This window comes from Ilyonectria robusta (genome assembly GCF_021365365.1).
Source record: "Ilyonectria robusta strain PMI_751 chromosome Unknown BGZ61scaffold_22, whole genome shotgun sequence".
Classification (NCBI taxonomy): Eukaryota; Fungi; Ascomycota; class Sordariomycetes; order Hypocreales; family Nectriaceae; genus Ilyonectria; species Ilyonectria robusta.
In genome coordinates this window covers 214,894-241,438 of record NW_025764456.1, presented here as the reverse complement: position 1 = coordinate 241,438, position 26,545 = coordinate 214,894, and the positions used below count along the sequence as shown (strand labels likewise).

The following is a 26,545-nucleotide window of genomic DNA, read 5'->3' as shown; positions in this document are numbered from 1 at the left end:
TGCTTAATTTTATTCTATTTGTCAGGGCTTTGTCATTGTCTATCCAGCATATCTCAGCTCCAAACTCCACACCCGCCTCGTACAAAGTGCCAATGTAAGCACCAAGTCTAGCCTAAGACGCCATATTCCCTGCTAGCCCGACTCATGGGGGAATTGCCTCGTTGACGTAGTTTTTGAACACCTCGTCGATGACCTTCTCGCACACCTCTTGATGCACGCGTTGGGTATACTGCAAAGCAAACGGCATGAAGAGCATGTTGCCCTCTATCACTATCGTGTCATACAACTCCCACTCGTCTGCCAGGTTTGTCATGAAGTTTGGCGTGCTCTCTGAAGGTGTGGATGACTGCGACTGCGCCCGAGGCCTGACAGTCCATTCACACCATACATTAATACCCAGGGGTGTTTTGACACGACTCCAGGCGCCCGAGGGTGTCGATTGGAAGACGACAGGGTACTCGGCCCGCCTTTTAATCCCCGACCACAGCTCCGTCAACTCGTAGACGTAGAAGGTCCTCCCACTACCGTCCCACGGCGGGGAGAAGGGGTCCCCAGCGGTGTAATTGGGGTCCGAAGGAATCTCACGGTACTGGTTAATACTGCGATTGTGGCGCAAAGTGGGCGTGTAAGTCTGCAGCGCGGCCAGGACAAGGTGCGGAGGCAGGATGCTTGGCAGGGGGACGGAGACGGTTAGGACGTGTTGAGAACGCATTCCTCGTCTAGGGAGAAGCAGGAGAATTGGTTGATTTAGGTGAGAGACGTTGAAATATCTGGGTAGGTGATGCACGGTCGGCCGCCCGCTGTCGTGATGGTGTTCTTTGGCGTTGTGGACGTGCGCGATTTTACCAGGTTTGTGTTAGACTGGAGGAGCTAAGAAGCAAGGGTTAGAGGAACGGGCGTTATTCTGGGTGACAAGGGAAGAAGATTTACCTGAAGGATAATTTGACTCGGTTAGTTGGAACAGAGACAGAATAGTTCACGTCCAAGTTTTCACATAGCGGTCTGAGTTTTCAGATACATTCTCCTCGTCTTTAGAAGGGATACTCAGTGGGGAGAAGAATTCCAAATACCTACAGTGGGGGGGCAAAAGTTCCGCGTTATCGCCCCACTGATGCATATTCCTCCCAGCTTTTGGGCTTCACTCTGCTTTTTCTTTATTTAATGACTGCTATAGGCCGGGGTTTGCCTTGGCTTTAGATGTAAAGATGTCAGCTTGCTAACCTTAGCAGATATAATATAATCTGCACTTAAATCTTTAGTATTTAAAGAGCAGAACTCATTTTCTCTTCTTTCTCTCTTTAGCTTTTAATGCACCAAAAGAGACAGTAGCTCAATAATGAGGTCATTGCACCCTGGTCTCTGTGTTGAACTTCAGCTTAACCCATCTGACTTCGACAATCTTGCTGTCTGTAGGTAAGACAGAAACCTTGTTCCACTAAACTTATTATATTAAAGTCTTCAAAGACGCATACAATATGAAAGGTGGAATACGGTAAGGAGAACCCAGTGTAACAATTAGGAAATAATTGAATAAATAAAATACCGATAAAAATTATATACAGTACTAAGCTCCATAGTGAACATAGGGAACCCAAAGTGGCCGCGCAGTCTTATCCTCTTCCTCTATACAGGCATCCCTTACAGCTCTTGAGTGTTGAGCAACCTTCCTTTCGGTTTCTTCTCGACTAGCCCAGTCATCACGAAGAAATCTTGTGGCATGGTGGAGCCCATAACTTATGTTGCTGTCACTTATTCCGTTCTTTTGCAAAAACTCGTACGTTAGTCTCGCCATGCGAACGCACAGCTCATCGTCCACCTCCCAGAGCGTGCCGATAACATGCCGAAAGCCAGCGAGCTGGAACGCGCTGATCAGGTGTATGCTCTCGTCAATGGATGCCTCATCGAGAATCTGCCCCGTACCGCAAGCCGAGAGGTAGGCGAGGAACGGAGCACTCGAACCGAGGTCGGCCTCCAATAGGCTCCCAACAGTGAGCGGGTGCTCTCTCCAATCTTTGAGCAGCAGCTGGCTCTGTAGAGGGTTTTCTTTGTCTGTTTTTCCATGTCCCGCAAAGTGGAAAATGGTACATTCTTCTAAAGCTGATGACACTTCGTCTTTGAATGGCTGCGGTTGGATGTACTCAAGATCCATTGACTGACAACTAGCACGCACCACTTGGGTTTCCCTAGTCGCGTAGTGGAGTGGTTTGTGTCCAGGTGTAACAGGCATGTCTACAAACACAGCCTTCATGGGTTCACCTGACCCGGTTTGCTGGCGACGTTGTCGAGAATGCATGATTGTCTTTATCGACGAGCTGTAGGACGAGATGACTCTGTCAACGGCTGTTTCTGACTTGAACTCAAGATGGTGCCCAGCTGCATGAATTGGAAGGCTGACCAATGGCCCTGTGGGAATCCACCAAACGTGTGGCCAGGATGTTCCTGATGGAGGCTCTCTGAACCCCAGATCGTTCAGCACAGGGCCAACAATCATATCCCAGAGCCACCCAAGCAGCTCAGGATTTTGAGTGTCCTCAGCTCTGTTTCGGATATCGCTTTGAGACAGATGAGGCAATTTCAACACTCTAATAGCAGACTTCTCAACAATCAAGGCGTCGCACCGGTGTGGGCTCACGTTGAGCAGAACGATTGGCCCATCAGTCGCGGCGTCTCGCAGCTCTGCTTCTGATGCAGAAAGAAGAAATCGCTCGAAGCCGGGCTTGCTGCGAATCTCATCCAGCAATACTGGCATTTGAGTCCCAGCATTGTGACGTGCATCGGCTTTGGCTTGAAAAAAGGCAGTATTGTCCTCAAGGGTGGTATCACTGCTCTGTGTCGTTTGGAGATCAAGTTCATCTCGTAGTTCAACGAATGTCTGCGCCAATTCTGGATGCTCCTTTTCCAATCCAGAAATATCAGCGCGCATGTTTCGAAGAGAGCTGGCTAGAACACCTCGGCCGGTCTCGAGCAATTCGATGGCAGATGCTGGCCCTTTCCCGGCATGCAACGCAATGGCTGCTGCGTCTGATGTAATCCCGACTACCTCCGAGAGAAGATACTGCTTGTCTTTATTTTGGATCGAAGGAGGAGTTAACAATGGAACCAGCTGAATGGTAGTGTTGGCTATATCGTATGCCCGTTCACTTTCGTGCTGAATGTCCATGGCTAGAAGGAGTTTTCGGCCAGCCATTGCACGAGTCCTGATGGGTGCCTGTGTGTAGCCCAGTACGCTCTCGAAACATTGTTTGAATTCTTCGAGGTCTTCTGCGCGTCTAGTTTGTGAATGTTGAGCTCGAAGACGAAGTCTAAGGTTGTATACCCATTTTGCCCGGTCAGGATGGGTTTCTGGTGTGAGCTGAACAGCCTCTCTAGACACTTCAACAGCCTCCTCTAGGGGTTGCAATAGCCCAGTACTATTATACATGTCGGCAAGATAGATTCCAAGATTACTCAACAAGGTAGCTCGAAAGAAATGATCCTTCGGGGTTACTCTGACAGCCTCACGGGCCTGGTTGATTGCCTCCGTCAGGTTGTTCATGTCCCCAACGAAGATGTACCGGTTACTCAGTTGAGCACTGAGATTGCTTAGTCGCATGGATCGATCTTGATGGCCAATTGGAGTAGCATCCACGGCCTCCTTGCCCACTTTAATAGCTTCGTCCAAGTCTGCAAGAGACTTTGTGCGTAGGTGTCTCTCTCCGAGTCGGAAGCAAAGGTTGCTTAGCCATTTGGGTCGCTCTGGATGGAACCCTGGCGTGGCCTCGACAGATTGCTTAGTGAGGCTGATAGCTTCGTTCAGATCCTCGATCGCCCCAGAGAGTTGGAATCTCTCGTCGAGCCGATTGCTAAGATTATTTACCCAAACAACCCGACTCGGCTGATCTTCCGGAGTAGTTTGGACCGCCTCTCGACCGAAGCGAATAGCTTCTTCGAGATCTGTCGCAGCTCCGCTGTATGTATATCTCAAACCGATAAAGTGCGCAAGATTGCTCAAGCGTAGAGGTCGATCAGAGTGATCCTTTGGGATAATCTCAGCAACCTCCCGGGCAATTCCGATTGCTCTTTCCAAGTCCAATATTGATCCCGTACGCGAGAACTTGTCGCCAAGTCGAAGCGCGAGGTTATTTGACCATCTGGACCAATCTGGGTAGTCCTTTGGTGTGCCATCAACGGCTTCCTGTGCCACCTTGATAGACTCGTCTAGCAGCGCCATCTCCCCATTGTGCTGAAACTTGCAACCGAGAAGAATTCCCAGGTTGTTCAAGATTGGACATCGGTCGGGTTCATCCGCTCCACAGGCCTTGGCAGCATCCTGAGAAATACGGATGGCCTCATCAAGATCCTCCATATTTCCGGTGGTGGAATATCTGTCTCCCAGCTGAATTCCAAGAAAGCTCAGCCTTCCTGCCATATTTGGACTATCCCCTGGAGTAATACGAAAGATTTCCCTGCACAGTCGAATTGCTTCATCAAGGTCTGATATCGCACCGGTGCGTGAGAATCTGTTGTTGAAAAGAGTACTGAGGCTATGTAGACGTAAAGGCCGCTCAATATGGCCCTCTGGAGTAGCGTCGACGGCCAATTGGCTTACTTTGAGGGCTTCCTCTAGATCTGACATTGATCCAGTTCGTATGTATCTGTCGCCAAGTAGGACGCTCAGGTTGCCTAACCACATTGGCCAGAGCGGGTCATCCTCTGCTGTTTCTTCGACAGCTTCACGTGTTGTTGTTATGGCCTCCTCTAGATCTGTTAATGATCCAGTTCGTCCGTATCTGCCGTTGAGTTGGGCGCCAAGATTGCTCAACCACTTGGTCCGATTTACATTGCCACATGGCGTGATTTGGAGGGCATGTCGGGTAAGTCTAATTGACTCTTCTAGATCCTCCATGAAATTGAAGCGTTTGTATCGACGAGTTATTTGAGCGCTCAGATTCCCCGATAGTTGCGCAAGGTCTGGGTGATCCTCTGAAGCAAGCTCGATGGCCTCTCGGGCCACTTTGATAGCTTCGTCCAAGTCGGGAATTGATCCTGTTTGGTTGTGCCTTTCACCAAGCCAAGTGCTGAGATTGGTTGAATATGAGGCTTCATCTTGACTGTCTCCTTCAGCGGCTTCAACAGCTTTTCGAGTTACTGAAATAGCCTCATCCAGATTCTCCAACGATCCTGTGAGCGTGTATCGTTGGCCAAGCCTGACACCAAGGTTGTTCAAAATCATAGCCATGTCATCATCTTCATCCGCCTCTTCAAGAATCTCTCGCGCCAGAGTGAGGTATTTTTCAGCTTCTTCCATTTTCGTGGTGCGTTAGTGTGACTGACTTGTTCAGCAGGTCTCCGCGTCCAACTTCTCTCTGGGTGATCCCCTCCTCGCGTCTTTTTCTCAGGTTGACCAAGTGAATATTCCGTTTCTTGAGTAAGTCCTAGTCCAAACCGTCGTCATGGACTAGTTAATATGCTGTATTGGAGTCTTGCGATTGGAGGAAGGTGATGCAAGCACGTTGGCTGTTTTCTTATTTCTCGCTCAGCTCCGAAAGACTCGCGGCTACCCCTCTTCTGAATTACTGGAGCCAGCTTATGTCACGTGCAGTGGTCCCGGTTATAAATAGTTGAAGTGCAAGGGAAGAAATCCTCTGTGTTTGGGTCATGCAGAGCGTGTTTCAGGATGCAACAAGCTGCGGCGAAAACCTGGTAATGAATAGAATAAACTTGAAAAATTGTAGGCATCCAAATGGGATTGTAACCAAACAACAAGCCGAGTTTTATGCCCAAAGGTTGGCTCAAACGGTGGTTTCGATTTCAATTCCTAAACCCCAAACCCCTGTCCGTAGTTGATCTGACAATGCTCATCTGCATGGGTTTCCCACTAACAACGGCTCAAACACTTCCAACCTGGCGGAACTTGGCGCAATAACTCAGAAACTCTCCCACTCGAGTAGTCGATGGGAGGAACAGGAACAGGTAAAGACATTAGCGACTATGTATGGTTCTTTTCTTATAGCTCAAGGAGGAGTTCACCAAACAGAAAGGTAACGGGAGGGGAAAGGTCTATTTACCAATACAATTCATTTATTTATTTATTTTGTATATGCTATTTTACCTATATCTAGGCCTATAGAACTCCTTCTAGCTAAATCAGCAAGAAAAAAACTTACAGCTATCTAGCTGTAGGATAAAAACCTCGCTGCGATTTCGCTCTGCTACTCCAAGGGGCTATATATTATCTTTTGGTCTGTACCAGTAACTCCGTTACCAGCCTTGTCCAGGTTTGCAGGTTGTGCCACACTCTTTCGAGAACTTCCCCCTGGACAAGGCTGGACAATTCCTTAAGTGCCTTCTCTTCGGCAGTATCTCCAGCGGTCCCTGCTTCGATTGGCGGTGCCGTTGCGATATCGTTTCGTTGACGCTGCCCATACTGGGAGGCGCCCGCGTTGGGGTGGAAGCTGCTGTTTTCGAGGCCAGCACGACCCGAATCCACCGCCATGGGCTCCTCCACCTCAGCGGTGCCCTGCGGCTGCTGCTGCGGTATCGTCACCTGGGTGAATTTGCGTGCTGATTTTGAATCTGATGTTGGATTGGATTTTAGGTGAGAGACCGCTGAGATCTCGATGATCTTGGTCTCTTGTGTAAAGTTTTTCTTCAAATACAATTCATTATACAAGCGAGAAAACGTCGATATCGAGGTACGCATTAATCATCCATATAGGACCGGGAGATAATGGTTTAGTAGATACACGTGAAAAGAGGTCACCCATTTTTGGTATATCGGGAAGATGCGTTTCCTTATATCCGAAGACTGGAACCAGACTGACAAGATCACCAGGAAGCGTGGCGACAGACCCGTGCCGTGGGTGTTGTTATTAACATTGAAACAAGACACGAGTATCGCTGCGGGCTTTAGGAATGTGGACTGAGACGTGTTTGACTGGAGACATGGGCCCCCTCACGGCCCAACCAGCCGAATGGTCATCAGCCAGCCAGAGAGATGGTGCTTCGCTCATAAGTGCTTGTATAAAGTGCTGTATCTAGAAATCATCCTCGTAGCAATTATCCAAATATCTCTTATATACAACCATAAGTTGTATCCTGTCGGAGTTGAACACATACTCCCTGTGTTCCAGTGGAACTTCATAGACCGACTCTAAGTCCACTAGCACAACTCGGCCTTGTACGAGAATCAAATTATCCAGTTTTATATCGTCACAAGCGAGGCCTAATGCGTTAAGCTCCTGGAACGCGACTTCGACAAGCTCCTTGAACTCGTCGGCCTGAATAGGCGGCAACTTCTGCTCCCACGGCATAATACCGACGACCTCGGAGAGAATGAGCGCGCGGGTTCCTTCAAATTGTGCCTCGCCAAAAAAAAATGGGGGATCACGCGGCCTTGAAGACTTTGGAGTCTTTCGTAGATATGCTTCTCGTTCTCGAATTCCTCAAGCCAGCCTGGCTTGACCTTCTTAAGCACCACGCGGTCAGGTAGGAAGAGGCCTGGAAAAATTGTTGCAACAATTGTTTGAAGAAAGATTGGAAGCCATAGGTTAGCTTGGTACTAGTTTATTTTTCAATCTCAGTATATGTTCCGAGAGTCGAGCGTCTTGGTGAATCGGGCTATTATTTGCGTCGTCGCCGTGGAAAACAGCATATGCCATATCGTCAGAAATAGCGCTGGAGGGTCGAGATTAGCGGTTGCTCGGGTGGCGGGGGGAGATATCGGTGCGGAAGATATACTGGGCAGTACAGGGTAGCACAGCGACTGCACCGACTCGACGCCCACACCGAACAATCTGCCTGATAATCTAGGGTTACTAGATAACTCTAGCTTTGGTTAATGAAGTTGATTCCTGGCAAGACTTGTCACTTATAGTCCAAGTCTTAATAAATCACCTTGTCTCAAGGTGATCCAGTCTTCTCTTCCAGCCCCCCCGCCATCATCAACCCACTTCTAACAAGTCACGTGGACACTATGAAGATGAAACTACTTCAGTCATCATCATCAACAAAAGGCCCACCCACACCACCGCGGCGACTTTTCCCTCGCTGCCGCGGTTCAAAAGTCTCCGCTCCGCGCGTCAATCAAACGCCACAGACCCTCAGAAGGCTCAGAGTCTCCATCAGCCGATCGACCCAAGAACCTTGATGGCCGCATACACGTCTCCAAACGCTCCGCCTGGCGCCTACCGAGTCGACGAGCCGCCATATTGACTCTGTTTCCCGACATGGAGCCCCTGAGTACCGGTATAAGCGACAAGTCGCAGCACCGGGCTTGTGACCCCTGCAGTAACGTCTCCCCTCAAGGCTAGTTGGTCCAGTAATGACGCGTGATGGCTGACCCTTTCTTTCTCTGTCTCACTAGGGAAGCGGAAAGTGAGATGTTCACGGCACACTCCGCTCTGTGAACGATGCTCGTACTTTGCCTTAAACTGCGAATACTCCCTCATGAGGACCATGGGCCGCCCGCGTCGACGCCAATCCGTCCAGCCGAGACCGGAGAATGCGCCGGCCCCGGCTTCCGGTTCAATGCCGACCGATCTCATTGACGTCGGTAGCTTTCCCGAGATGATGGACCAGTTTCTGGATGACTTCAACACGCCGCTTCCACCGTTCAGCATTGACTATGCTGCCGGGCAAGGACCAATACCGCCTACAACGAATGGCGACGGAGCCGGGACTGTCGCATTGCCACCGCAAGAACACACTTGCAGTCCCTGTCCACATCATCATGATTCTGTGATACCCAGCGATAAAACTCCAGAAAGCACTGCGACTTCTGCTCAGAATCCAGAAGTTGTCGCAACTCCTGGGCGCTCCTCCAAAAAGTGTTCCTGCGTTGAGCTGGTGAACCAGCACTTTTCCCTAATAGAAAACTCACTCGATACATTCCAGGCACTCAAGGTTTTAAGGCAGTCAATGGACTCTGCAAAGGAGATTCTAGAGTGCAGCGTCTGCTTCGTGTCCATCAAGAGCCCCCGGACCTCCAGGAACGTCTACTTGCTGGGCTCACTGCTGTCAAGCATCGGATCCTCGTATGGGGACTTTTTCTTCCACCAGAAGCAACGCGGCGTCGAGGCCTCGGCGAACGGGTCGCTGATAAACCTGATGGTCGGCCAACCGCCGGATGAGCACAGCGCGGTCGAGCTAGCAGTGGATGGGCCTAGCTACATGGCCTTTCTCAAGGCAAGCTTGAAATTAGAGCTCAATCGCCTCTTTAGTCTGAGCGACGGGCTCGCAGAAAGACAGAGCCAGCTGCACACCGAAGGCCACGAAAACTGCGAGACGGGAACGAGCTGCAGCAACACCGAGTCTCTACCAGCTGCCAAGCATCCCGCGGAGGTGTGTCCTAAGGAGGTGGACATGACGAAAGCCTGCGCGTGTTTTCGGACCGTCGATCAGGTACGGGCGGTGGTGGAGGAGGCACAGAAAATCATCCTGGCATAAATGAATCAAGAAATGTTTCAAAACTAAAGGATCAGCCTTGTAGAACTACAGCTTCTAGAACAATTCCCTGTACGCAATATCAGGGGGCGGATGGCAGTGACGTTAAATCGGCGCGGAAACCTGAGCGGGAGTTGGCGCGGAGACTTTGAAACTCGCCGCCAAAGTCGCCCCGGAGCGGACAACAAACCCCTGTCGCATAAACAAGACGATACTTATTTAAGATGCAAATCCCCTTCATCTCTAAAAAACACTCAATGATACAGTATCTTGAGTATTAAGCCGTACTACATTATTACCTCGATTCTTCCGACCATGGGTGCATCATGTTGCGCGAAACCAACTGGGGGCGACCAGTCTCCTCCGTCATCGCTCCACGAACACGGACACGACCATAGCGACCATGAGCATAATACTCACGATCACGACTCTCATACACACGATAACCAAGAGCACAATACTCACCAGCACGGTGGATGCTGTGACGACACCCCGTCCGACGACGGCCACGGCCACGGAGGATGTTGCGGCGACTCCCACTCGGATGCCTCGAGCATTATGTCGGAAGCCTCAACTTGTTGCGGAAGCGAGGAACGCTGCGACGGTAAGTCCATGCTCTCCGCTAAGGAGAACATAACCTCCAAGGCACCATGATCTGACGTTTGGTTGGCTGCAGAAAAGTGCATCGAAGCCGTCGCAGCATTCGAGTGCGGAAAGGTCTGCCACGACGACCCAGGCCATGAGAGTAAGCATATCCTGCCATATGCACCAACTACTTTAATTCCTGACCGAGTCCTAGAATCCCTGGAACATCCCCACGAGCACGAACACGGCGACCACCAAGCCGGATCTGCCTGCGACACTCACCTCCAAGCCGCCTTCGACCAGTACAGCAGCTACCTCGAACAGCTTCGCTGCATCTGCCGCAGCGTCATCGACCAAGGCGCGGCCTCGCTCGAAACCTGCTGCATGGGCAACCAGTCGAACGCAGAAAAAGCGAAGAAGAAACACTCGGGACACAAGCATGCTGAGCAGAAGGGAAAGCCGAGACGGGCTGCGATACCAACCTTTGTGCCATCTGGGAGTAACGCCAGTGAGGGCGTCAAGGGTCCTGATCCTGAAAAGTCCAGCGATGTAGAGACCGTCGGCTTTCTGGTCAGCGGCATGGACTGCACCAGCTGCGTCGACAAGCTGATGCGCGTATTTGGCACAATGATCGGTGTGAGCCAGCCTCAAGTTAACTTCGTCATCGGCAAGGGCGAGGTCAACATCGACACGTCCATCACGAGCGCCGACGAGGTCCTCCGCTTCGTGTCGACGGCCAGCGGCTTCTCGCTCAGCAAAATCATCGGCGGCGACTTCTTCCTGGATATCATGGCCTCGCCTGCTGAAGGGAAGCGGCTTGCTGCTGAGCCGCCTCGCGGTGTGACGGATGTCCAGCCGCTCGACAAGAAGAACGTGCGTCTTGCCTATGACCCCAACATTGTTGGAGCCCGCGATCTCTTCGCAATGGTCGAAGATCGCTGCGATGGGCTGTCCCAGCCGCGTGGTGACCCCCAGCTTGAGAATAGTCGCCGTCGTCTCTGGGACCAGCTCATCAAGACCGCCCTGGCTGCCGCCCTCACCATCCCCGTTGCAGTGCTCGCGTGGGGAGACAATCTCGCAAACAGGAAGACGGGAGGCATCATCTCTCTACTCTTTGCGACTCTTGTCCAGTGCATTGCCATACCCGAGTTCTACCGCCCAGCGCTGTCCGCGCTTTGGTACAGCCGCGCTGTCGAGATGGACATGCTCGTGGTCATGAGCATCACGGCAGCCTACGTCTACTCCGTCATCGCCTTCAGCTTCGACATGGCAGGGAAGCCGCTGGACGAAAAGCAGTTCTTCGAGACGAGCACCATGCTCATCACCCTGATCCTCGCCGGCCGCCTCATCGCCGCCTTCGCCCGTGTTCAGGCCGTTGCCGCCGTGTCGCTGCGGTCGAAGCAGAACAACACCGCCGTGCTCGTCTGCAAGGATGGCGACCGCGACATCGATGCTCGTCTGCTTCAGTACGGCGACCAGTTCAAGGTTCTTCCGCACTCGCGTATCCCCACCGACGGCCTGGTCGTGTCTGGCACAACCGAGGTGGACGAGTCGATGCTCACAGGCGAGACTCTGCCGATTGTCAAGAAGAAGGGCGACGCACTCATCGCCGGCACTGTGAATGGCGACGGCACCGTTGTTGCTCAGCTCACCCGCCTGCCTGGGAAAAACACAGTGACAGACATTGCCCAGCTCGTCGAAGAAGCCGCCAACTCCAAGCCAGAGCTGCAGGACCTCGCCAACAAAATCGCCAGCTGGTTTGTTCCCACCATGGCCGTCGTGGCCATCCTCGTTTTCGTCATCTGGATTCCTGCAGGAATCAAAGCTCTGGACTACAGCACCGGGAAAGGCGTCGGGAATGCCATCACATACGCTGTAGCTACGCTTGCTGTTGCATGCCCCTGTGCTCTCGGCCTCGCCGTCCCCATGGTTCTGGTTGTTGCTGGGGGCATCGCAGCTAGGGGCGGCGTCATCATCAAGTCGGCTGACACTACCGAGGGTGCTCGCAAGACGACCGATGTCGTCTTTGACAAGACGGGAACCATCACTGAGGACGAACTCGCCGTCGCTGAGCAGATCAATCTGCGAGGCAGCGCAAAGGAGAACGTCACTCTGGCCAAGTCTCTCGTTTCTGGTGGCAAGCATCCAGTCTCTGCCGCAGTTGACAAGTACTTAGACCAGCAGGCTGTCAAGGCCGTGTCTGGAGTTGTAAACGTCCGAGTCGTTCCTGGCGCAGGCATCGAGGCAGATTACAAGAACTCGAGTCTTCGGGCCGGAAATGCTCGCTGGACAAAGGCCGACTCCGAGGCAGAGGTGGTTCGTCTCCAACACTCTGGCCTGACCACCCTTGTCGTGACTCGGGATTCAATCCCCCTTGTAGTCTTTGGCCTCACCGTCAAGATTCGACCCGAAGCTTCACGCGTCATATCCGAGCTCAAAGCCCGCAACATCGTCGTCCATCTAGTGTCCGGAGACCAGACCAAAGCGGTCAAGGCAGTTGCCGACTCTGTTGGTATCCCACCCGAGAACGTTGCTGGACAGCGGACTCCTTCCGAGAAGCGCGACTACATCTCTGCCCTCATGGAAGACAAGTCCAAGTACGTCCTGTTCTGCGGAGACGGGACCAACGATGCCGTAGCCGTCGCGCAAGCCAACGTCGGAGCTCAGATGGGCGGCGGCCTGACGAGCAGCGACGTGACCCAAGGTGCGGCCGACGTGGTTCTGATGAGCGGCCTCGAGGGTATTCCGTTCCTCCTCAACGTCAGCAAGGCCTCTTTCCACCGGATGGTCTTCAACTTTGTCTGGTCTGGCATCTACAACCTTCTTGCTGTTACCATGGCCAGCGGTGCCTGGGTCAAGTTCCGTATCCCTCCCGCATACGCTGGGTTGGGCGAGATGGTGAGTGTCGTGCCTGTAATTCTCGCTGCCGTCTCCATGTTGCTCTTGAAGCTTCGTGAATAGAATTCAGAAAATGTTAGGTAGGAAAGTTTATCTTTTTGTACAGCTCTATTTTAAGTTAGATTTACCTCTTTACTTCTTGATAGTATTAGAAGTATTTATCTTTAAATTGAAAGGAATTGTTTATCAAAGAAAGCTCAAATTTATACTAGTGAAGTGTGTTTAGAAGAGCAAACTACTACTTGTATTATTTAGTGTCCCTTGGCCATGTTATGTCTCAGAGCTGGTTCGGAAATTTCTTTCACGAGGATTTGTTAGATAAAAGCTGCGGGAATTGTCCCTCCACGAAATGTTCTGAAGATGTGATGGAAAAATGCGCGTTCAACAGCCCAACTAAAACCAACACGGCCCCCGGATCGATGGTGCGAAAAGATTTAGCAAGCAACGAAGCTGGGAAAATTGACGAGGAAGGGGAGGTGCGGATCACAAAAAGTGTGCAAATATCGTTGTTCAAATGTCCAGGAGACAGAAGACGAGAGAAAAATAAATTGTTGGATGCCAAGTATGGTGGGAGAATCCCATCACTTATACCTGTGTGCACTAGCAAATGAAGCTATTGTGATCCTTTCCCTTTCAACCACCTACAGGTATATCCAATCCAGCCACACACTCAGATAGATTCATTATGGGTATTCACCTGCGTGGATACGTTTCCTAGCGAATTCTAGCATTTGGTTCAAGAGCGAGAATAGCACTTTATCCGTACCCTGTAACCAGATATTATCATGCCCCAGTGCCACCTAAGCGTCATAGCCAACCTCGAGAGTCTGAATGCTTCGTACCGTCACTCTTGCAGCCGTTGAATCCTCATGTAGACTGAATTTATCATTTTGGGAGCCTTAACACGGCCATCTGCCCTCGGGGCTCGGTAGACAATCGTCCCTTTGAAATGCGGGCAGGGCTCCCGGAGTCCAGATTAGTCTTTCCCGATGGGGATGGAGAGAAGAATGTGTGAGATCTGGTGCTGTTGAACAAGGAATGTACATGTACATTCCTCCACATCGGCTATAACCCACATCACCCACCCATCAGACCTGCATGAGCATAACTTGTTCAGTTTTCCACAAAGTGAGAACCCGCCCAGCCCCTATACAGGATCGTGTAACCCCCACTCGGTGTTTTCCGGAGTTACAGCACGGAATTATGAGGGTGAATACCAGAGCGGCGTCTCTTCAGGTCCTTGACTACTGGGTTCGACTGCCTGCTCCTGCATTCGTAGCCTCGCGGCCCTTGCCCGTGAACGTTCCTTAACTCTTCGATCACAAATCAAGTTTGAAAGTTAGTAACCCGTGACTAAAGATTTACCCGCCCAGTGGCATACGTATTCACTATCCAAAGTAGACGGTCAGAAAATTTTCCAGGCTTCATGTCCAGTTCCAATGTGACCCTCTCGGATCCGGCCCAGGGCGAAGTCCAGCAATCCGAGATGGAACCCTGTCAAGATACCCTGGTAAGGCGTGGAACATGCCAAGACGGCATGGAACTCTATTCACCGCGGAGTTCGGATCACGGAGTTCGGATAACTCCGCATGTATTCTTGGACTATGTCCACCTATCAGTATCTAGCGTGGGCTGGAACCTAGTCATGTAGAAAGGAGGATTAGCATTTTGGTGCCTCATTTTGAGCCTCATGAGATAAGTAGCTTACCATTGTAGATGCAACTAGCACTAGCGTCCGGTGTGCATTGACGATGCATATCGATACTCTCCACCTGGCCTACCTTGGCACTTTCGCTTCCTGCCGAGCCACATAAGCATATCTATCTATGCCCCTGAATGAATAGGTCCACCTTCTTGTTGGGGATCAATGCCGAAGACGGTGAGGAATACGCGAATCAATAGCCTGGCATTACGCCATCTTGGCAGTCTTTTCTTGGCGAGATCCATACGCGGAAGCCAAGCGTATCTCTCGGCAGTCCCGGCCGCCAAGACTTGAGAAAAGGTGAGACGTCGTATTTTATGAGTAATTGTGAGCAAGGGCTAAGTCATGGTGAATATAAAATACTGCCATGGAAACACTGCAAGTATAATCCATTCAGCCTACCTTTCACCATCACGAATACCCGGCCTTGTTTCTTCTCGTTCCTTTACCGGCTCTAATCCATTTACTTGCCTGTCTTGACTGCTCTACACTCCCCGACAACCAATCGCAAGAATGTTCAAACTTCTGCCTGCCGTTACTGTTGGCCTTGCCGCCCTTGAAATGGCTTCAGCAGCATGCACAAACCCAAGTGTGCGACAGCCATGGTGAGTTCTGCCTTGACTGCAATGTTATTTGTGCCTTGGGCTAACCCTCTCCGAGGTCTGCCCTGACCGATGCCGAGAAGGCTTCCTACATTGAATCCACTCTCTGCCTGATGGACCCTGAGAAGGCTCCTTCGAAAACTGGATTCGCTGGCGCCAAGTCCATCTGGGAAGATCTTCAAGTCGCTCATGTTGCTCAAGTTCAATTCATCCACCGCGTGGTAAGCCATCCTCTCAACACAGTCACAATTCCGATTATTCATTCATCTTGACATGGTTGAAACTATATCTGACTCTCCAATCTCGTAGGGAGCCTTTCTGCCATGGCATCGTTGGTATATGACTGTCCACGAGACTCTTCTCCGCGATGAGTGTGGATTCACCGGCCCTTACCCGTAAGCTTTTATCCCATTTCACTTAGATTTGAAGAAAAAGACCACTTATCATTTTTCTAGCTATTGGGATGAGCAGGCAGATGAAGCTGCGGGCCCTCTCGGGGAGGCCAGCATCTTCAGCCCCAGCGCTACTACTGGCTTCGGTAGTAACCTGACAGATGCGAACATGTGTGTCGTGGACGGCGCGTTCACCGATATGAAGCTCACCTTGAAAATCGATTTGTCCCGAGCTGAGCCAGTTTGTCTGCAACGGAACTTCAAGCAGGTGCAGTTTGACTTGATCTCCCAGAGCTCTGTCGATGCGTGCATGGCTATCGAGGATTACGACAACTTCAACAACTGTCTCGGCGGAACCCCTCATGTGTCCGGTCATTATGCTATTGGAGGCACGGTATGTTCAGCCTTATTTAAACCCTTCGAATTACACCTGCGAAACTTGTTACTTACGTATTGTCTTAGATGGACGATGTCTCTCTTTCTCCCGCCGATCCCCTGTTTTTCATGCATCACACCAACTTGGATCGTCTCTGGTTCGAGTGGCAGAGCCAAAACGCCTCTCGACTGACTGCTATTGGTGGCCCCAACGTTGCTTCGGGAGTTACCCTAGCTCAAGCTCAGCCTCCCTCTCTGCCCGTCGAGGCCTTCCTGCCCTACTTTAACGATGGCGGCGACGAGACTACCCACGATCACATTATGTGGATGGCTGGCGTGGTGCCTAATATTACTGTTTCTGATGCTATCGACCCTAAGAGCGATGGCATTTGCATTGACTTTTAGTTCGATAGTATTTGAGAGGTCAGGGTTAAGCTTCCCTAGTTTTATTGTATATAATGAGGGATTTAACTACATTATTACTTTTGTCTACTCGGATACACGAGTGCTCTGTAACTTGCCCATAAAATTCCCTATTGAGTGCTCTTTCTTTTGTGCTCCTCTTGCATCTTCAATTCCTCGTGCCGTTGTATATTCTAGCGCCTTAATATCTGTACTTTGCCACTATGCATCCGCCTCTTAGTAATGTCGGCTGTGCGCAAGGCTCGGTATCAGGCAATCACTGTTGCATATTCTAGCGCCTTGGTAGTACGCCTTACTATGTTAATCTGCACTTCGCCACTGTGCATCCGCCTTGTCTGATGTCAGCTGCGTGCGAGGCTCAATTCCAGAAGTAGATGCCACGGGGCATGCCCTCTGGCTCATATAGCAGGATAGTGACCAGACTACATCCCTATGATGCCTATTAGGCTTACCGTCATTCCTTGCCTTTTCGTTCTCACTCCTTATTCGTCGAGGCTCCCACCTGCTCGACGGCGAGACTCGAAGCCCACCGAGATTGCGTTTTAACAATCTTGAAGTCGCTGGCACAGAGCACTAGCTGCCACAGCCTGGTTTCCAGCTCACGGCGTCAGAAAGGACTCTTCCACAGCCTCGATTCCACTGCTTCACCCGTCTGGGTTCAACCCTCCCCACTCGAACCGCCTACCCGATCTGAACCCCTCCTCACGTCTCTACTACGACCCGTGCGCATTTGCAGCCCAGCCCAACTTACACGACACTCTCCCACATCATGGACGAGTCAATTCTCACAAATGCAGATCTCTCGGGGTTATCGCGGGAGCCGACCTCTGCTCCTCCTGGACCGTGGTACCTCGAGCCGTCCTCCGACGGGTAGGCGGGATAGGGCGGACAGTTATGTAGTATATGTCGCACATTAAACCTGAGGTGGCTCTTGAAGAGCGATCTTTCACAAGCTCGATCGAAAGGCGAGAAAAGGGCGTCGCCTCATAGCGATGAATTTTCTCTCCCCCTGGGAAGTTTGTTGGGCATTCTGGCTCGTATGAAAAGCTGCGCATTCTGCCAGTTGATCATTACAACTTTTACCTCCGACTTTAACCCAGAGTTTCAACTGCTCCTCGACTGGGCTTCATCTTTGTCTCCCCCCCAAACCCTGCTCACTTAACAAGATTTGCACGCGAGCTGCCTGGTGGCGTAGCTAAAGTTTCCTTTCGCCCTGTGGAGTCTTCCCCTGGCCTAGTAAAAATTCTGATTCAAAAGGTCAGTCCCGAAAATATCAGAACTTAAGCCCCAGGCAGCTTGGTTCAGTCTGGACACGAGACCAAAAGACCATGGAACGGTGACTCTATGGGACAACGGGCCACTCTTCATTCGAATCTGGCTGTCCGCCGCTTACAATGGTCGAATAATATGCCACACTCTGCTGCACGAGCCGAGTAGGTCGGGCCAGCCGGAAATGGGGCGACAAATCTCGCCTCAAATCAACGTATCTCTTCTGTAACAGTGGCTGCACCTGGAACCTCAGCCAAGGTGGTCGCCGCGGGTTCAGATTCCATCAAACGTTTTAAAGCTCTTCAGCGTCATCGACATCAAGAATAAGAGACTCGTCTCGATGTCTTCGCGATACAGGTACACTACGTTGAGTTACGTATGGGGAGGCAACACACGAAATAGGAGCCTCAATACTAGGGCCGCCGTCGGCCATCTACGAAAGAAGGGAAGCATTCGTCATGATAACTTTACACTTCCTGGCACCATTCGAGATACAATTGACTTGTGCCATCGACTGGACGTCGGATACTTGTGGATCGACTCGCTCTGTATCACTCAAGATGACAAAGCATCGAAAGATGTGCAGATTCAACATATGGACGCTGTCTATCGGTCAGCTACCTTCACAATTGTGGCTGCGAGTGGCCAGAATGCCGACACGGGACTGCCGGAGCTCAATATCTCCAACCCACGGCGTATCTGTCAAGAGTCCGCTGAAATTGATGGCCTGCCTCTTATCCGCAGACCTCCTCGGCCAACCATTGAAGACGAAATATGGGCCATTCGGGCTTGGACATTGCAGGAGGATTATCTGTCTCGCCGGAAATTAATATTCTGCGATAATCTTGTCGTGTTTCGAACGTCCTATGAGAAGGAATGTTTTGACTTGGAGGAGAACGCCCACCCTCTCATAGCTAGTGTTATGCGATCGGTGGAGTCTCGCATCCAGGGTGCCACCTCCAACAATGAGGGCAGACCTACAGCTGTCTTTCTGGAATACGAATCTCTCGTGGAAGACTACTCAAAGCGACGCCACACCGATAGCGGCGATATAATCAAAGCATTTAGCGGCTTGCTCCGGCATCTCTCAGTGAAATATCAAACCAGCTTCGTTCAGGGCCTTCCTGTGTCGTCTTTGGAAGTTTCCTTGTTGTGGCTACCCACTTCCCAAGTCGTCCGGGGAACAGATCCAAGCTCGGGCACAGTCGTCGCCCCCAGCTGGTCCTGGGCCGGGTGGGATGACAGCGGAGTTCAATACGAATTAATAGACCCCGTCCATGTTGGTAGAATAACCTGGGAGGACGCTGAGATTGCAAAGTTATGCCAAGGGATCTACCCAGCACATATTAGGCAAAGGGGAGGGAAATTTTGCCGGGGCTGTCTGTCTCCACGATCCGGACACAAATCCTGAGTATACTATGGATAGGCACATCGGTCCATTTGAACTGGTTGCTGTCACTAGAACTGGACCAGCAACCTGGGGTGACCAGGGAGCTCCTCCGCTGCCTCCTGATGACGACTCCGACTTACAAAAGGAGGTTTCCCGACCTCGAGACGAGAATGCGCGGCCCTATGAGAGAGACTATCGGGACGAATATATGGAGCAGCTACGGACCAAACCGACTGTGTTTATGAATCTTGAAACGAACGATCCCTACTTTTTCTGCCAGCCACATAGACGCTTTTAAGACTACAGGAAGAGTTGGAGTATTTATAACGTCCTTGCAATCGTGCGGAAAGGCGATGTAGCGTATAGAGCTGGGGTGGGCCGATGCGTGGCGGAGGCATTTTGGAGAAACGGTGCTGAGGAAAAATTGGTTGATATAGCCTGAAGTCTGGGATATTTGGTTTTTTTTTTAGCTCTACTCAATATCATCAGATAGATCAAAGCCATACAGTAATCTCAAACAGTAGGAATAAACAATAAGTACTACACCCAGCACCAGAAGAAACAGTAGCTGAACAATAAGGTTGTTGCCCACCGGTTTCTGCCTGAAGCTTCCATTCAACCCCTCTGACTTCAACCCTGCTATGTGTAGACAATAGGGTCAGTCAACGACCTTGCTGTCTGCAGTTAACGACCTTGAGATAGTAACCTTATTCCGAGCAATAGGATATAAGGGAGACCATCCCTCGCAAGGCCCTTGTTACGTATATCCCTGAGTATCAGGGATACGAAGATGGCTTCCGCCACAATACTGGATTCATTTAGAATCTACAAGACAACACAGAAAGAAATAAGCTGAATAACCATCTAAAATTCCTTCGAGAAAAGAACCTCTTAGGTCTCTCGCCGCACTGTCCGCAACGCCTGAATGGAAGCCAACGAATCGCGTTGGCTATTTTCGGATGCCATTTGCTTCTTGACGATAGGACTAGGGTTGATGTGCAAGGAAATGAACTTCTTGGCGGCAATGTTGTCACATACATCCGAACAGAAATGGCCGCGCTTTATGACTTGGCCGAAGATGAAGTCTGGGATATAGTTAATTAATTTCCTGGGATTGGTAGATTTCTGTAAGTTTATATAGGAACTTTAAGATGCAGTTTGGAATGAATTGATTTTTCTCTAAATTAGTAACATAGTATTTCGGGGTTTTATTATTAAAATTACTATTCTAACTACTGTTTTAAATTCTATATAATTACATACTTATAGGAAGGAATCAAACTGTTCTCCAACAGATATCTGAGAGTATGGCTTTTACCAGACCATTGACTGCCGCAGACGAGAACACTGGAACTCTCGGCAGATGATGTTTCCATGTTTTCGGAATTCCGTGTCAAGACCCCAATCGGTACTTTTGTTATCTTTGGCCGAATCCCCCTCCGATTAGACATTCAGGATGCCAGCAGGAAGATCATGTGTAGCCTTAGAGTCCTGGAACGATATCACGTTGGGTCCTTGCTGAATGAAGAGTCAAGAGTCATCTCTTTGTGACTGACGATCCTCATAGAACGACGCTCCTAAGCGTTAGCCAGGGAATCTGCGTGTTTATGTTTCACCAAGGAGTTAGTCGCATGAGCTCCGTCGAGACTACTACGTCTCTTCAGACTTGAAATATGGCCACGATTCACTACACAAGAGTAGCACGCCCATAACACAATGTACAGCCTTGCCTCTACATCCTAAACTCAATGATGATTCGTCCACTAGCGTGTACGAGGAACCGACGCTCAGCCGTCTCCCAAGATTGCCGGGGCGGACTTCTCCGAAACCTATCCCTCAACCCCGTCACCTTCCGCTTTTGTTCATGCATCAAGTTAGTATAGCCATCAACTAACACTCCTAATAGTTCAACGTCTTGCTGGAAATCCACGCCCATTTCAGCATAGTCTTCGATTTTGAATTCCGCTCCGCTCTCCAGCAGCAGCTGTACCACTACACCGGGTTCTTCAGCGTTAGGTAAACAGTCCGGAGTGACGCCTTTCCTCAGTTGAGAGTGTATATGCGTGGTGTTGGTTTTGGGCTCCAACATTCCAACCCTCAAGCATTTCCTTAATCCTAGGCTAGTGCTGAATCGAGGAAGACTTGTCGTAAAGTTCAAATATCCATCAGAAGAACTAGGGCGACCCTCGGACAAGATTGGGGCTCCTGAATTCGAATCTGGCATAGAACCAGTGCTCCTGAGGGAAACCAATGACCTGCTAGCGTTGCCAGCTTTGCTCATGACACCTTGGCTTCCAGCTACCGTCTGGTTGGTCAATCTTTTGCTCTTCTCGCCAGGCCCGTTGTCAATTGTCTCACCGCTGTGGTCAATGATACCTTTTCCACTCATTATTTCACTCCTTTCGTTGGTTAGACCACCGCGCTCCTCGTCACTCATATAGTCGCTCCATTCCTCACTGTCTTCAGTCATGTATCCAGACGCACCACTGTCCTCATCGTCAGGCCCTGGTGTGTATTGGCGATCCAACGGAGGCTTATAAGTGTATCTCTCTTGTGGATTTCTGAGGACCACTCGGCTCCGGACAACATTCCAATAAGCCGCGAACAGAGCTGTCCGCCAGGGTCCAGAAACCTCTGCTACGCCCGCCCCGCGATCGATTAGAAACCGAACAAGAGACAGGCTTCCGTTTCGGCAAGCCACTTGCAGGATCGTAGTTCCATCTGGAAACTTGACATTGGTATCCGCTCCGAATAAAACGAGAGGCACAATTAAGTTGTGGTCCAAGTTCTCCATAGCTATTTGCAGCGGGGTGAGCCCGTCACTGCCGATGGCGTTGGGGTTCGCACCACATTCGAGCAAAGCCCGAACTCCGAGTCTGTCGGCCCGCAAGATGCTCATATCAGTTCTCTCCGAATACCGACGGGTTGCGGTGAGGATCGGGGTTTCGGTAGGATTTACTAGCCCTGGCTCGGCATCGAACAAGAAAGGAAGAGGAGCTTCAATATCAGCGCCTAGAAATGCGAGATGGTGCACCAAGTCAGCCTTGTCAGTCATGGCAGCTAACAAAAGAGCTGCGGGATGATGATTCTTGATGTCAGATGCCTGATCAGCTAGAAAGATCCCAATCTCATGGCTTGATACATGCAGACAAGCGATCTCTAGCGCGGTTAGGTTCCAGCCCAGGTTATGTGATTTGGCTCGTTCCTCAATATCCGCTCCCTTTTTAACGAGGAACTTGACCGTTTCCAGTGTACCCACATGAGCTGCTAGATGAAGCATCGGGCCTCTGGAGCAATATAGGGGGATTTCTGACCCACTGTTGAGGATCAGTTCAACGATATCATCCCGTTTCGATCGGATTGCCATTTCGAGAGATGATTCCCAAATGCCGTTGAAATCGTCCCTTGCACCATGCAATACGAGTAATTTGCAAATCGTATACCGCCCATTCCAAACTGCTGTGTTCAGCAGGCTCTGCCGGGAAGGGGATGGAATTTCAGTGCCTGATGTTGGCTCTGTATGTCTTGGAAGCCGAGTTGATGCAAAGTTCAGGTCTAGGAGGCCTTGATCAATCCATTTAGCCAAGGGCTGCTCCATGCCTGCTGCAGCGCACCACGCAGCAGGATAAAACCGCTGAAAGCCACTCAAAGTGGCGATTGGGGAAGGGCAAGGGAGCCAACGAAGCGGGTTGTGAAGAAGAGCCCAAGCTCTGTATGAAGGGCTTCCCCTGGTTGGATGATTGAAGAAGGTCTCCAGGAGACTCCTGGTAGCGCCTTGTCCATCTTGAGCCGTCCAAATTCCCTCTGCAAGTTCCAGGTGAGAATACCACCCAGCCATGGCATACCGAAGCCATCCTTGAGGAGACTGATCCTCGAGTTTAACCAAATCGAACTGATTGCGCGGGATCAGGTCATCGAGGCGTCCGATTGATTCGCCAAGAGACAAAGGATTGAAGTCCTCGCGAAGAAGGCGAAAGAACATGTATCTCAGAAGGCGCTCAACACGACTGTACGACTCGCGTGGTGAACAGTACTCGGTAATAGGACCATCATACGGCTCTTCATCTTCATCACTTCCCACGGAGCGATCTGGGATTGAGAATCGCATCATGGTTCGGAGACATACTCTTGTAGCGAAAGCATGTAAGTCAGGCAGGACCCACTTGTGTTTGAGTAGATACTCGACGACTGAGTAATGAGAGAAACGACAGAGCAGTTTCCCACCGATATATGTAGTGCCCATATCCTGGAGTGGCATACTTAACTGCTGTTCCTCATCAGACCCTTGCTGAGTTGAAGAAGGGATACCTGCGGGGTGTTGCACTAATATCCTCTGGAACAGTTGCACCTCTCCAGGGGAAACCCATCGGGGCTCACTTCGTCCATCATAGAAAACCTCAATCAGGTTATGGCACGCATCCAAAAGATACGTAGGCTCGAGGTCAATGTTTTCGTTGAAGTCTTCGTCTGGATCCTGGGATGCAGCAATGACGAGCTCTTCCGGAGAAAGCGGCCGAGTCGAGCAAAGCACCCACTTCATGGCGGCAATGGCGACGTGCTTCTTGCTTCCCCTCTGAGATATGATGCCATCATATATTTTGTCATACGCGGCTTTAAGACCAATAGGAACATCGTCGAGGTATTGAAGCACATCGGTGTCGCGCTCAAGTTCTAGAAGTTCCTGTATATGCAAAGCAGCCCACTGAAACCTGGCTCGAGGGGGCCAATACGTATTAGTTACGGCCATAGAGTTAAAGGGGGGGGGCCTTACATTCCATCGCTCTTCGTCCGAAAAGTATTCAAAACCTGCTCCCGAACTGACTGGCTCATCCGAGTTCTGCAGTAACGACTTCCTTGCATTCGCTCCAGTACAAATTTCACAATATCCCCTTGGTTTCTTGACGCGTCGACCTTGAGGTGATCCGTTCTGGAATATCGATCCGCAAGATCCTCGTCCTCTCGGCTCGCAATGAACACCTTTACCGGATGCTTTGCTGTCTTGACGAGATCGTCCAAGGTATCCATCAAAGTATGCCTAGTTTTCCTGTCGCATTCGTCCAGTCCATCCAAAACAAAGGTGGTCCGCGGGAAGACATTGACGAGCTCCAACAGCAAGGCTGCGCAGTCTTCAGCACTGAGAACAGACGCAAAGCCCTTCGCTTTCATTTGTGTATACTTGTCGCGGACACATTTGACAATAGTCGTGTCTGATTGAGAAGCAGACAGTTGGCGAATGAAGCTCCGTAGGACCCAAACAGGATCGTGGTACTTCTCGCGGTTCTGGTCGCAATAGAAGTATGCCAACCCGTCATCGCTTCGCTCGCTCTCATTTAGGGCAAGTAACTCGTCAACCAGCTTGGTGGATAGTTTGGTCTTGCCGGCGCCGGCTAGGGTTATCTGTCAGTAAGAAGATAAACTCGTAACAATGGTGAGAACTCTTCCTGATGCCTTACGTTTTCCATGTAGCCAGAGGCAAATAGATGCACTCGTTGTCCGCCAATCTCGGTACACTTGGTCGGCGAGAAGCCACTCGCCAGTTCCATCTGTACGACCGGATCGCGCGTTGTAGTGATCCGCCTCATACTGTATGTCTGAAATCCACAGCAAAATTTCAAATCGCTCATCGGCTCCGCACTCGGCCAAGAAGCGGGTGCGTTCTTCTTCAGATATAAGAATATGTTGACTGAGAAGTTGTTCCATGTTATCATACCGCTGGTTCCATGCAGTATCGGCCGATGACCTGGATTCGCGTTCACAATTCGAAGCTTCCGCTTCGATCCTCCACTCAAGATTCTCCAGCTTAGTGATCCACTCAGAGAGTCCAGAGGGGTTCGATATCGCGTGTATCATTCTTCGTCCGAGGGAACGGTTTGTGAGGGCCACGAGGTGCGCCAATAGTGACAGTATTTGAGCGTAGAGGCAGATAAGTGTCTCTTCAAGCTGGGTGGCACTCTCGACAGCGCGGCAAGACTCAACGTCTAGGTACAGCTTTCTATATGTCTGGCATCGAGCAAGTAGGCAGCAGACTTTCTCAGAGCCGATCAGCATGTGTCCCGCGAGCTCTTGCTCAGCTGTAGCAGCCTGGGCCAGGTTAGCCAAAATTTCCTGGATTCCACATTTATTACAATGAGGCGGAGAGAAACAATGAGTTTGACTTAAGGAAACAGAGAGACATAAATAGAGAAACATACCGATAAAAGAAACCTAATTGCTGCCCATGGAAGTGCCGCATGTGCCGGATCATAGTTTACAACTACATCACCGACATCTTTGAACTTTCCCAGCCATAGGACAATCTTGCCGGCCACGTCTCGAAGTATGATATCCCGTCCCCGGAACCTAAACTTCCAAGCCTTATCATCAAGCCGCTTGATCTTCTCAGCCGCCAGCAATGCGAGATGGAAAGGTGTTTCGTCATTGACACCTAAACCTTCCATGGGTGTGCTACTACTGGCTAACAGTGGATCGAGTCCTAGGCGCAGTTCCTCGAGTGTTTTTCTTTCATCATCGTTGATGCGAGAGAGGGCAGCATTCCAGTAATCGCTACGAGGCTTAGTATTCCCGAGGAGAGGAGCAGCTTCTGTTTCCAGGGGCTTCTCATCTAAAGCGTCTTCATCCCCCACGCTTGATTCCACCACAGACTCATCCGAGGATGTAGCTTGACTCAATGGAGTGATACTTTCGGGGGCGATATCCGGCTTCGCGGTCTCGCTAGGAAGAGGCGTAATCCTTTGGGGTCTTGTTGAGTCACCGGTAGCTGCATCCAAGTCAACTATGGAGCTTTGCTCTGCGGTGGTCTCTAGTCTTGGGGCTTTAGAAGCAGCTACAGGCCTGACCTCGGCCGAAGACTGCTTCGTTCCGTCATTCTTGGACCGTTTTGGCTGCGGCGAGGCACGTCTTCGCAAGGCTTGCTTGAGCTTCGCTTTACTCCTGGAAAACAGCTCTGTCATTCTCAGTGAGTCCGCTGTGGTAAGATGCGATGCAAACTTCGAAAGCCTGGAACTGATAGTCGAGGCATGAGGGAATTTGAGAGGTTGGGCTGAGGTTGTGCAGATGGATGCCTTTTATTGGTTTTTCCATTTAGGCAATCATCACGTGCGCAATTGTTCATCCAACCGCCAACTATAGTACTTTTGAAAATGTAACGTGGCGCAGCATCTCCGTGACACCTCCGGTCACATCTCCCTTTCTAGCTTGATTTCTTCGGTGCTCAAGCAGATCCCCCCATCTCTTCATGACCGCATCGTTTGCGAGCTTGATGGTGAAATAATTCTTGATATTGAGCTGTCCCTTCCCTTCCAACAAACCACGACGCGTGTAAACGTGTAAACCTCTCGTAAATCAGTCAAACAAAAGGGCAGACTTTGAACAAAGGTGGCCTACTTGGCTTGGGGGTATATATTATGCTGACCACAATAGTTGTGTAGATTCTACCCTTGAGGCAAACCTTGGTGTTAGTTTTTCGACTCCCTTGGCTTCGCGCGTT

The 26,545-nt window shown here is 50.6% G+C and overlaps 8 protein-coding genes across 8 annotated transcripts; 4 read left to right on the top strand and 4 right to left on the bottom strand.

Moving 5' to 3' along the window:
* BGZ61DRAFT_459089 (uncharacterized protein) lies at positions 1–1,028 on the bottom strand. Its single transcript, XM_046246851.1, has 2 exons — positions 931–1,028; positions 1–870 (listed from the first exon to the last, which is right to left on the bottom strand). The coding sequence occupies exon 2, from the start codon at positions 710–712 to the stop codon at positions 143–145; it is 570 nt and encodes a 189-aa protein (XP_046099225.1). The 5' UTR covers positions 713–870; positions 931–1,028; the 3' UTR covers positions 1–142.
* A 513-nt stretch (positions 1,029–1,541) lies between these two features.
* BGZ61DRAFT_591756 (CHAT domain-containing protein) lies at positions 1,542–5,501 on the bottom strand. Its single transcript, XM_046256697.1, has one exon. The coding sequence runs from the start codon at positions 5,285–5,287 to the stop codon at positions 1,565–1,567; it is 3,723 nt and encodes a 1,240-aa protein (XP_046099224.1). The 5' UTR covers positions 5,288–5,501; the 3' UTR covers positions 1,542–1,564.
* A 1,527-nt stretch (positions 5,502–7,028) lies between these two features.
* On the bottom strand, positions 7,029–7,656 carry BGZ61DRAFT_555936 (uncharacterized protein; the record flags this gene model as incomplete). Its single annotated transcript, XM_046255642.1, has 1 exon — positions 7,029–7,656. A coding segment is annotated over exon 1 (264 nt), but the record flags the coding sequence as incomplete, so codon positions are not given.
* A 240-nt stretch (positions 7,657–7,896) lies between these two features.
* Positions 7,897–9,708, top strand: BGZ61DRAFT_428068 (uncharacterized protein). The gene is made up of 2 exons (XM_046243729.1): positions 7,897–8,268; positions 8,345–9,708. Exons 1-2 carry the CDS (start codon positions 8,208–8,210, stop codon positions 9,424–9,426), a joined length of 1,143 nt encoding a protein of 380 aa, XP_046099222.1. The 5' UTR covers positions 7,897–8,207; the 3' UTR covers positions 9,427–9,708.
* BGZ61DRAFT_508878 (heavy metal translocating P-type ATPase) lies at positions 9,688–13,094 on the top strand. The gene is made up of 3 exons (XM_046251974.1): positions 9,688–10,027; positions 10,100–10,168; positions 10,223–13,094. Exons 1-3 carry the CDS (start codon positions 9,739–9,741, stop codon positions 12,967–12,969), a joined length of 3,105 nt encoding a protein of 1,034 aa, XP_046099221.1. The 5' UTR covers positions 9,688–9,738; the 3' UTR covers positions 12,970–13,094.
* Positions 13,095–15,022: 1,928 nt separating this feature from the next.
* BGZ61DRAFT_428065 (uncharacterized protein) lies at positions 15,023–16,382 on the top strand (the record flags this gene model as incomplete). Its single annotated transcript, XM_046243728.1, has 5 exons — positions 15,023–15,213; positions 15,269–15,431; positions 15,520–15,605; positions 15,666–15,996; positions 16,065–16,382. Exons 1-5 carry the CDS (start codon positions 15,122–15,124, stop codon positions 16,380–16,382), a joined length of 990 nt encoding a protein of 329 aa, XP_046099220.1. The 5' UTR covers positions 15,023–15,121.
* A 1,627-nt stretch (positions 16,383–18,009) lies between these two features.
* BGZ61DRAFT_482573 (heterokaryon incompatibility protein-domain-containing protein) lies at positions 18,010–19,080 on the top strand (the record flags this gene model as incomplete). The annotated part of the gene is made up of 1 exon (XM_046249411.1): positions 18,010–19,080. The coding sequence occupies one exon, from the start codon at positions 18,010–18,012 to the stop codon at positions 19,078–19,080; it is 1,071 nt and encodes a 356-aa protein (XP_046099219.1).
* Positions 19,081–20,791: 1,711 nt separating this feature from the next.
* BGZ61DRAFT_482572 (uncharacterized protein) lies at positions 20,792–26,009 on the bottom strand (the record flags this gene model as incomplete). The annotated part of the gene is made up of 4 exons (XM_046249410.1): positions 20,792–23,768; positions 23,831–24,446; positions 24,513–25,164; positions 25,251–26,009. 4 exons carry the CDS (start codon positions 26,007–26,009, stop codon positions 20,792–20,794), a joined length of 5,004 nt encoding a protein of 1,667 aa, XP_046099218.1.
* Positions 26,010–26,545: the final 536 nt, after the last annotated feature.

Excerpts from the sequence above, each read along its gene's own strand:
- BGZ61DRAFT_508878 (XM_046251974.1), top strand. The coding sequence starts at position 9,739 with ATGGGTGCATCATGTTGCGCGAAACCAACTGGGGGCGACCAGTCTCCT. Across the intron at positions 10,028-10,099 it reads AAGCGAGGAACGCTGCGACG|AAAAGTGCATCGAAGCCGTC; the intron begins GTAAGTCCATGC and ends GGTTGGCTGCAG. Across the intron at positions 10,169-10,222 it reads CGACGACCCAGGCCATGAGA|AATCCCTGGAACATCCCCAC; the intron begins GTAAGCATATCC and ends ACCGAGTCCTAG.
- BGZ61DRAFT_459089 (XM_046246851.1), bottom strand. The coding sequence starts at position 712 with ATGCGTTCTCAACACGTCCTAACCGTCTCCGTCCCCCTGCCAAGCATC.
- BGZ61DRAFT_428068 (XM_046243729.1), top strand. The coding sequence starts at position 8,208 with ATGGAGCCCCTGAGTACCGGTATAAGCGACAAGTCGCAGCACCGGGCT. Across the intron at positions 8,269-8,344 it reads CCGGGCTTGTGACCCCTGCA|GGAAGCGGAAAGTGAGATGT; the intron begins GTAACGTCTCCC and ends CTGTCTCACTAG.
- BGZ61DRAFT_591756 (XM_046256697.1), bottom strand. The coding sequence starts at position 5,287 with ATGGAAGAAGCTGAAAAATACCTCACTCTGGCGCGAGAGATTCTTGAA.